The sequence below is a fragment of the Penaeus monodon genome, unplaced genomic scaffold (assembly GCF_015228065.2).
Source record: "Penaeus monodon isolate SGIC_2016 unplaced genomic scaffold, NSTDA_Pmon_1 PmonScaffold_12219, whole genome shotgun sequence".
Lineage (NCBI taxonomy): Eukaryota > Metazoa > Arthropoda > Malacostraca > Decapoda > Penaeidae > Penaeus > Penaeus monodon.
The window spans coordinates 1-10,797 of record NW_023641067.1 but is presented as its reverse complement, the minus strand read 5'-3'; the positions used below and the strand labels follow the sequence as shown (position 1 = coordinate 10,797).

The window sequence follows — 10,797 nt, the reverse complement described above, 5'->3', positions numbered from 1 at the left end:
ATGAAAACATAAAATACGGGAGGTTGGTTAATTAAAAAAAACACCATTAAAGTCACCACCTTCTAATAAATTTTAAAAAATTGATTTAATTCCCCCTTTAACATTTTTTGATACTTTCTTTTTTGCAGTCGTGAGTTAGTGTGCAATTCCTTTGTAATTTTGTCTGGAGTTTATCAGGTTTCAAATTCATTATTTGATTCATAAAAGAAGTGTATTCATTTCACTATTTTCATTATTATTTTCATTACTATTTTCATTTTTATTTTTAGTAAATGTTCATAGAACAACTTACTTCTTTCCCTTTGTCTTAACTTAAAGTCATTTTAAATTTTTTACCCAGAACTTGGCAAAAAAAGCATTGTGTGAATCAAGCTGGAAGCAAAACTGCAAACTGAGCGATCATTATCCTTAGAATTAGAACGTTTCGGGATCAGCAGTCACACAGATCCAATCTGCTGTGGAACAAGCAACTCAGGAATTACTCAGGAGATGAACAAGCAGTCAAAGAAGGTTCTGTCTCATTGAATTACGAATTTGTTGCTTTTTTATTTGTAAAAACTATAGATTAAATATATGTTTTCTTTTCTTTTCTTTCTTTTTAAATAAGTGTGTGCTTTTCTCAGATGACAGAGTTAAAAGCCATAATCGACAGTCAGCATTGGATCAGCCAAATGAAAGAACGCACTGATTTGCTGGAAGCTCAGCTGAAAGAAGCACAGGAGAAACTGGACATGTGAAATGTACCCAAATCCATGAGCAGTCAACAGATGAGGCCACAGCTTCTATGCAGGTGACACTGGAAAGCTTAATTTTTTAGATGATGGAATATATCTGTATACTAACCCATATGACAATTTGTTTTTCCATATATACTAATGGCAGATTTTGGTAAATTTCCCGAGTCAGATAAAGACGTTTACATGTGAAAAGCAGGACTTGGAAACACAGGTGTCCTCATAATGCTCAAGTAAAGACCATGACACACAAACTGTCTCAGGCAGAGAGGCATAACAAGGCTTGATGGGAGAAGTGGAAGAGAAGGGAAAGTCATGTACATCATATTACATACCTGGAGGTAAGATTGCTTTGTGTGGATCAAATACAGTGTTTATAATCTAGCATGAAAAAATATATTTTTAATGGTATGATAATATAAATGGAAATGTATTGCCTGCATTATAACAAATATGACCTGCATACTCATTAAGATATTTATGTTCCATAATTTAAATTTCAGCATAACAAAGACGAAATGATGGAACTCAAGATGGAGATAGACAAAGTCTGCGTTTAGTGAAACTGATCAGCCAAGAAGGAAATTCTCTACTTGCTGAAGTTGAAGATAAAGGCAGGCATGGAGAAGAAGCTGTTATCCTACAAAAACAAATCACTATGTTGTCAAAAAACCAGGATGACTCAAACTGAACAGATTAACAAAATGAAGGTTTGTGGCTATTTGTAATATGATGTTATATTGCTTTTAAACAGCATGTATCATTAAGCTTATTTTATTTGTGCAATGGATGATAACTTCACTTTAAAATGTATACTGTTACTTTCTACAGCTTTTGTCTCATGCTTTATTATGATTATTCATTGCTACTTTGTATATGTAATGTATCACCCACTAGTAATAGAATTTTATCTCACTTTCTTTCTTTTCTTTATGTCCTCTCTTTTTTTTTTCAAAGGGGCTTTGGCAGAAACCTTTGGGATCACTATTCATAGCATTGTTATCATGTGTGTAATTTTCGTGTCTTTTGGTCTCATTTATATAATGTAACAGATGCTGATGTTGACCTTTCTTTCTAGTTACAACTGGCTCTTGCTGAGCTAAAATTAGCAGTAAAGCAGGACACTGAATACTTGATCATCTGGAGGAATCACTAACCCTGGCAAGAACTCAGCGGTCTGAGTCTGGGAAAAAGGTGCGTGATTGAGGCCCAGCATGAGAGCACGTGGTCAACCCTAGGTAAGTGGCATAATTCTCATGAAGTGTTTTAGAGATGAATAAGATTTATTTTTTTTTTTTTTTCTTCTTTCTTTCCTCTTTCTTTTTTATGCTTAGCTTAGCTTTATATAGATTCTATTAATTTTTATTGCCTACTAGAACACATTTTGGTAATACATTCTGTGCATTTTAAAGCAATCTTGCGCTTATATTTCATCCATAGGTCTATACGTGTCATTATTAGTAAAGTCATTACTACTTCAGTGATCCATTCTTTCTTTCTGTTCTTTCTTTCGTTTCCTTTCTTTTCTGATCGAAATCATTAGTTTAAGCACCTTGAGATTAATACATTTTCCACCATCCTCAACAGAGAGGATTCTGGTGAAGGTGAAAGGAAACAAAGAGACCTTCTTCAAGGGATGTATTGAGAGAGTCAGTACGTCATGATTTGATTGCTTAGTAAATATTTTAATGTTTACGTTTTACTTGACCTGTTTATGCTGATTTCGTTTTATTGTTTGTTAAGTGGTGATAAAGTCTACGATTGCATTTCTATAATTGGCAAACATAGCCTTTTGAATTCTAACAACTATTGTGGTTTTGTTACACCTTGTGCATCACAGTCTAAATTTCTTGAACAGACAAAAACTTACTGACCTTGAGAGGAGTTACAGAGTGCAAGATTGATAAGTTTGCACGAGGACCGAAAAGTACAATGAACAACGGAAGCTTCGTCAGGCAGAGGTCACAAGAGATGCCCCAATCAGAAGCATAGTTGGAGTCAAGTTGAGGAGCATGCAATAAAGAAGGTGAAAAGATGGGTGAGTGTGGCACAATCAAACTTTTGAGTCACAAATGTATGAATGAGGTAGAAGAAATCTTAATCTTTTAGTCCTTATTATGTTTCTTATAATTGTATAAATTTTCACCATTTGTTATTCTCTCAGTGACAAAAGATCGTGAGTCAAAGAGTCTGGAAGCAAATAGTGGAAAGAATTCCAGGTTTCAGCGCAACCACGCAACCAGAAGAAATTCAGCCAAATCCCTCCCACAGCTACCAGCAGCTGAAGAGACCAGCCTTTGAAGGAAAGTAATCGAAAGAAACACACTACAAGAAGTTGAAAAAAATTGCGAAACGAGAAGAGCAGAAGTGATACTTCTGTTTGAAATTTTTACAGAATATTACCCAAGATGTGCAGATAGTTTGTGTTGGAATAAATCTAAGAATGTAGGAAATAGATTATCATTTGTTTGGTTGTCTCTGCTTCTGATAAACTTTTTGTTTTGTTTCAGCTGTTCAATTTGAATTATTTATTGTTTACTTTTCCTTTCTTAGAAATGAGGATCAGAAAATGTAGCACCAGCTCCAGAACCCGAGATGAAAAAGAAAGCAAAGAAATCTGTTGTATGAGGAACAACCAGTTGATGTTCAAGAGTGTGATGGACAGGCAAGTCACAGATTTTTTTTGTAAATTCTAAAACTGTGCTGACTGCTTTCAGGTAATAAAAGTATTCATCCCCAGCAATTGGTTCGAAGTAAAAAGAAAATAAATAAATTAATAAATATGCATGGATATATATGTGTGTGTGTGTGTGCCTGTGTGGCGTGCGCGCATGTGTGCAGGCGTGTGGGGTGGGTGTACATGGATTATACAAATACACATACAATATGTATGCCATGTCGACTTGTACATATACATATAGTATGCATATAGGTGTGTATTATATATACTAGATGTTATTTAAAAAAAAAAATTTTTTTTTTTAAATGTTATAGTGCAAAAATAAGGAGAAGGAATGCCTGCTATTTCAATAAGGTGATAGTTAATAGGTCTCTAGAAGTAACGTCTTGAGTATTTTCTTAGAATGAAAAATATTAGTATTATCAGGATTACAATAATGAATATTAAGCAGAGAAACAGACTTGTAAGTACAGAGTAAACTACACTATTTAGAAATTATTTAAAGTTGCCAATGTATTATAACTAATTCAAAAGATAGCTCATTTCATATTACTATTATTAGTAGTTTTATTATTATTATTATTATTAGCCGTAGTATTGCCTTGACAATTAATGATGAGGCAACAAAGCTTGGCTATATTTCCTATATTTACATAGAAATCATTTAATGTTTCATTTATGTATGGTCTAGAGGCTGCTGGTGTCTGGATGGCATGAACAAGATGATAATGATATACCAGAATACACAGTCACACATTAGACTAATTTAGTAAAGCAACAAGTTGAAATATTTAATGTATGGATCAGTTTTTCATATAGAAAAAGAGGGATCAGTATAATACATTTACAAATGTTTTATCAATTTAGAGAAATGGAAAATATGTACAATTATACAAAGAAATAAAAATGCATTTATACTATTACCAAAATATGAAAGAGAAAATAACTGAATGAAATAAAATTATTAAAAAAAAGAAGAAAGAGAGAGAGAGAAAAAAAAAAAAAAAAAAAAAATATATATATATATATATGTTTTTTTTTTTTTTTTTTTTTTCTCTCTCTCTCTTTCTTCTTTTTTTTAATAATTTTATTTCATTCAGTTATTTTCTCTTTCATATTTTGGTAATAGTATAAATGCATTTTTATTTCTTTGTATAATTGTACATATTTTCCATTTCTCTAAATTGATAAAACATTTGTAAATGTATTATACTGATCCCTCTTTTTCTATATGAAAACTGATCCATACATTAAATATTTCAACTTGTTGCTTTACTAAATTAGTCTAATGTGTGACTGTGTATTCTGGTATATCATTATCATCTTGTTCATGCCATCCAGACACCAGCAGCCTCTAGACCATACATAAATGAAACATTAAATGATTTCTATGTAAATATAGGAAATATAGCAAGCTTTGTTGCCTCATCATTAATTGTCAAGGCAATACTACGGCTAATAATAATAATAATAATAAAACTACTAATAATAGTAATATGAAATGAGCTATCTTTTGAATTAGTTATAATACATTGGCAACTTTAAATAATTTCTAAATAGTGTAGTTTACTCTGTACTTACAAGTCTGTTTCTCTGCTTAATATTCATTATTGTAATCCTGATAATACTAATATTTTTCATTCTAAGAAAATTACTCAAGACTGTTACTTCTATGGATAGACCTATTGCAACTATCACCTTTATTTGAAATAGCAGGCATTCCTTCTCCTCGATAGTCTTATATTTTCCAAATAGCAGTTCCTGTTTGTTATAAATTACCCATATATCAATATTGTCTAGGTAAACACCAATCTATTGACACTGAGGAAAATTTATTTGATATACAAAATTCATTCAAGTCCCGCAACAGGGGCACAGCCTTCTGAATTCCCTTTTTTTCTTGAATTAATCAATTGTATATGGGCCCTTTTTAAAAGTCTGAATGCAACGGAGATATCACGGAAGACTACTCGTATTTTAGACTGCCTCATTATACTTTTTCAAAAATCTGTTTCTATACTGATAATCTGCTGAAATCAATGGTATGACAAGATAAACAAAGCATAATTGGACACAAGTAAACATTCTGATGAATTTGATCATTTCTTTGCTATTGTCCATTCTAAGCATAGATCAGGTACAATAAACTCTCCCTTTAGTAACTGTTCATGTTAGGTGCTTTTACACAAAATCACATTAACTAATAATGCACTTGGCCAGAAATACAGTTGCAACACTTGTCAAATCATAACCATTCAACAATTTTGTCTTCTTTTGCTCCTTGGATAACCATCCAAAATGAATTTGAAATTTATACAATGAATATTGCCACTTCATCAAGGACTATCTATAACTATTTATAGCTATTACTTTCCTAAACTACTGAATGCAGAAATAGTATCTAGTTGTTTTTCAGTAGAATGAATGAATAGGCAACTAAAATTACAAAGTTAACAATATACATATAATACAAATAAAGATTACACATGATATTAAAAGGTGAAGAATCAGATTATCAGGCATAACACAATCATTTGTATCAAAATACAATAGTTCTTACCTAACAACCAACCAAAAAAAAAGAAGAAAGAAAAAAAAGAAAGACATATCATATTTACACATCTAATCCTTTTTCTTTTGGTACAGGATTATGAAAACTATTATTTTCAGGAGAGAATGACCAGCAAACATTGCAAAATTGGCGGAAAATTAACTGAACATCAGTCTTTTGTTCTGTATATATTTCTGCATAGATATTATGCATATTCTGTTAAAATGTATTTAGGATCTTTATTTACACACAAATACAAACACACACACAGACACACACACACAAACACACAAATTTATTGCTGATTACATTCATTGGGTTGGCCTCCATTGCCAACTTTCACCACAGGCGCCTCCAACTTCCTTAACACCTTTTTCTTTCGTTCTGCTTTTGCAAGTCCATCCTCTTTTTTCATCTCTGCTTCCTGTACCTATAGATAGAAAAACATATTAAACATAGTAAGTAGATTATATGCAGTCACATTCATATATGCTTTGTATGAATGTATATGAATGAGATAGTATATATAATACACACCTATATGCATACATATATGTATATGTACAAGTCTACATGCATACATATATGTATGTGTATTTGTATAAATCCATGTACACCCACCCACACGCCTGCACACATGCGCGCACGCACACACAGGCACACACACACACACATATATATCCATGCATATTTATTAATTTATTTATTTTCTTTTTTACTTCTAACCAATTGCTGGGGATGAATACTTTTATTACTGAAATGCAGTCAGCACAGTTTAGAAATTTACAAAAAAATCTGTGACTTGCCTGTCCATCACACTCTTGAACAGCAACTGTTTCCATCATACGAACAGATTTCTTTGCTTTCTTTTTCATCTCGGGTTCTGGAGCTGGTGCTACATTTTCTGAATCCTCATTTTCTAAGAAAGGAAGAAGGAAACAATAAATCATTAAAAATTGAAAGCTGAAACAAAAACAAAAAAAGTTATCAGAAGCAGAGACAACCAAACAAATGATAATCTATTTCCTACATTCTTTAGATTATTCACAACACAAACTATCTGCACATCTTGGGTAATATTCTGTAAAAATTCAGAAAAGAAAGTATCACCTTCTGACTCTTTCTCAGTTTTCGCAATTTCTTTATCAACTTCTTGTAGTGTGTTTCTGTCGATTAACTTTTCCTTCAAAGGCATGGTCTCTTCAGCTGCTGGTAGCTGTGGAGGCTGCTGCATTTCTTCTGGTTGCTTGGTTGCAGGCTGGAAACCTGGAATCTTTTCCACTATTTGCTTCAGATTCTTTGACTCACGATCTGTTGTCAATGAGAGAATGAACAAAATGTGAAAAATTTATACAATTATAAGAAACATAATAATGACTAAAAGATTAAGATTTCTCTACCTCATTCATACATTTGATGACTCAAAAGTTTGATTGTGCCACACTCACCCATCTTTTCACCCTTCTTTATTGCCATCTCCTCCAACTTGACTCGCAACCTGATGGCTTCTGAATTGGAGGCATCTCTTGTGACCTCTGCCTGACGAAGCTTCCGTTGTAATTGTAATATTCGGTCACTTAGTGCAACTTTATCAAATCTTGCACTCTGTAACTCCTGCTCAAGGTCAGTAAGTTTTTGTCTGTCAAGAAAAATGTAGACTGTTAGCACAAGGTGTAACAAAACAAAATATTATTGTAGAATCAAAAGGCTATGTTGCCAATATATCAAAATGCAATCAGTAGACTTTATCACCAACATTAACAAACAAATAAAAAAAATCAGACAATGAAAACAAGGTCAAGTAAACAGTAAACATTAAAATATTTACTAAAACAATCAAATCATGGTACGTACTGACTCTCTAAATACATCCCCTTGAAGAATGTCTCTTTGTTTTCTTCACCTTCACCAGAATCCATCTATGTGAGGATGGGTGGAAAATGTATTATCTAAATGGTGCTTAAACTAATGATTTTAGATCAGAAAAGAAAGGAAAAAGAAAGAAAGAAAGAAAGAAAGAATGGTATCACTGAAAGTTAGTAATGACTTTTACTAATAATGACACGTATAGACCTATATGATGAATATAAGGCAAGATTGCTTTTAAAATGCAACAGAATAGTATTACCAAAATGTGTTCTAGTAATGCAGATAAAAATTAATAGAATAACTATGATAAAGCTAAAGCTAAAGCTATAAAAAAGAAAGAAGAAAGAAAGAAAGAAATAAAAAAAAAAAATGAATCTTACTTTCATCTCTAAAACACTTCCATGAGATTATGCCACTTACCTGAGGGTTGACCACTGCACTCAGCTGGGCCTCAAGATCACGGCACCTTTCCCAGAATCAGCCAGCTGAGTGCGTGCCAGGGTTAGTGATTCCTCCAGATGATTCAAGTATTCAGTGTCTGCTTTACTGCTATTTAAGCTCAGTCAAAGAAGCCAGTTGTAACTAGAAAGAAAAGGTCAACATAAGCATCTGTTACATTATATAAATGAGACCAAAAGACATGAAAATATACACACATGATAAAAATGCTATGAATATGTGATCCCAAAGGTTCTGCCAAGCCCTTGAAAAAAAAAAGAGAGGACATAAAGAAAAGAAAGAAAAGTGAAGATAAAATTCTATTACTAGTGGTGATAATATACAATATACAAGTAAGCAATAGAATAATCAATAATAAAGCATGAGGACAAAAGCTGTAGAAAGTAACAGTATACATTTTAAAAGTGAAGTATATCTACCATTGCTAACAAAAAATAAAATAACATTAATGATACATGCTGTTTAAAAGCAATAATAACATCATATACAAATATCCACAACCTTCATTTTGTTAATCTGTTCAGTCTTGAGGTCATACTGTTTTTTGACAACATTATAATTTGTTTTGTAGGATAACAGCTTCTTCTCCATGGCCTGCCTTTGATCTTCAACTTCAGCAAGAGAGAATTTCCTTTCTTGGCTGGATCAGTTTCAGCTAAACGCAGACTTTCTATCTCCATCTTGAGTTCCATCATTTCTTCTTTGTTATGCTGAAATTTAATTATGGAACATAAATATCTTAATGAGTATGCAGGTCATACTTGTTATAAATGCAGGCAATACATTTCCATTTATAATTGATCATACCATTAAAAATATATATTTTTCATGCTAGATTATAAACACTGTATTTGATCCACACAAAGCAATCTTACCTCCAGGGTATTGTAATATGATGTACATTGACATTCCTTCTCTTCCACTTCTGCCTCAAGCCTTGTTACTGCCTTCTCTGCCTGAGACAGTTTGTGTGTCATGGTCTTTACTTGAGCATTTAGTGAGGACACCTGTGTTTCCAAGTCCTGCTTTCACATGTCAACGTCATTATCTGACTCTGAAATTTACCAAAATCTGCCATTAGTATATATGGAAAATCAACTTGTCATATGCATCTAGTATAGCAGATATATCCATCATCTAAAACATTTAAGCTTTCCAGTGTCACCTGCATAGAAGCTGTGGCCTCATCTGTTGACTGCTCATGGATGGATACATTACACATGTCCAGTTTCTCTGTGCTTCTTTCAGCTGAGCTTCAGCAAATCAGTGCGTTCTTTCATTTGGCTGATCTCAATCTGCTGACTGTCGATTATGGCTTTTAACTCTGTCATCTGAGAAAAAGCACACACTTATATTAAAAAAGAAAGAAAAGAAAAGAAAGCATATATTTAATCTATAGTTTGACAAATAAAAAAAGCAACAAAATATCAGTAATTCAATGAGACAGAACCTTCTTTGACTGCTTGTTTCATCTCCTGAGTATATTCCTGAGTTGCTTGTTCCACAGCAGACTTGATCTGGTGTGACTGCTGATCCCGAAACTGTTCTAATTCTAAGGATAATGATCGCTCAGTTTGCAGTTTTGCTTCCAGCTTGAGTGTCAACACATGCTTTTCTTGCTCAAGTTCCTGGGGTAAAAATTAAAGTGACTTTAAGTTAAGACAAAGGGAAAGAAGTAAGTTGTTCTATGAACATTTACTAAAAATAATAATGAAAAATAGTAATGAAAAATAATAATGAAAATAGTGAAATGAATACTACTTCTTTTATGAATCAAATAATGAAAATTTGAAACCTGATGAAAACTCCAGACAAAATTACAAAGGAATTGCACACTAACTCAACAGACTGCAAAGAAAAGTAATCAGAATTGTAGCATTATCATAAAATGTATTAGACAGGGGGACTAATGTTTTTTTAATAACCAACCTCAATTTTTAGTTGCATATTCCCTGATGTTTCTTCTAGTTTAGTGTGGAGTTCGTGGTTCTCGTCCAGCAGCTGTTTGCCATAGGTCGCAGCCATTATTGTATTTTTTTTCAGCCTCCTCCAGACGCTGCTGGAGCTCGGCTATCTTTGTCGACTCACTGCTCATTGTGGTGATTTACCTAAAATGTTTACTGTGATGCAAAGAAAATCATGAATATCTAGCATAAGAAGAGATAGGGAGCGGGAAGGAAAAGGAAGGTAAGGGGAAGAGGAAAGAGGGAGAGGAGAGAGAAAGAGGAAGATAGAAAGAGAGGGAGAGAGGGAAATGGGAGAGAGTAGACAGTAGAGTAAAAGAGAGACATGGGAGCAAGTGTAAGAGAAATTCAGGGACAATATTAAAGACAGCCCCTAGATATCCCATATGATTCTGTTTTTGCACTTATTTGCTAATTATCATAATTATATGCATATATATTGTCCAATTTCACCAATATATATACTTCACACCCTTCCCTACTTTCAACACCAATATTGTTACTATTGTCAGCACATACAAAATTTATCAATAGTGCCAC

At 32.9% G+C, this 10,797-nt stretch overlaps 1 protein-coding gene across 1 annotated transcript; it reads right to left on the bottom strand.

The window, feature by feature from the left end:
* Positions 1-5,568: 5,568 nt before the first annotated feature.
* LOC119569033 (protein Spindly-like) lies at positions 5,569-9,347 on the bottom strand. The gene is made up of 8 exons (XM_037917386.1): positions 9,169-9,347; positions 8,795-9,003; positions 8,255-8,416; positions 7,820-7,884; positions 7,414-7,604; positions 7,076-7,276; positions 6,772-6,884; positions 5,569-6,395 (listed from the first exon to the last, which is right to left on the bottom strand). The coding sequence occupies exons 4-8, from the start codon at positions 7,882-7,884 to the stop codon at positions 6,261-6,263; spliced, it is 705 nt and encodes a 234-aa protein (XP_037773314.1). The 5' UTR covers positions 8,255-8,416; positions 8,795-9,003; positions 9,169-9,347; the 3' UTR covers positions 5,569-6,260.
* Positions 9,348-10,797: the final 1,450 nt, after the last annotated feature.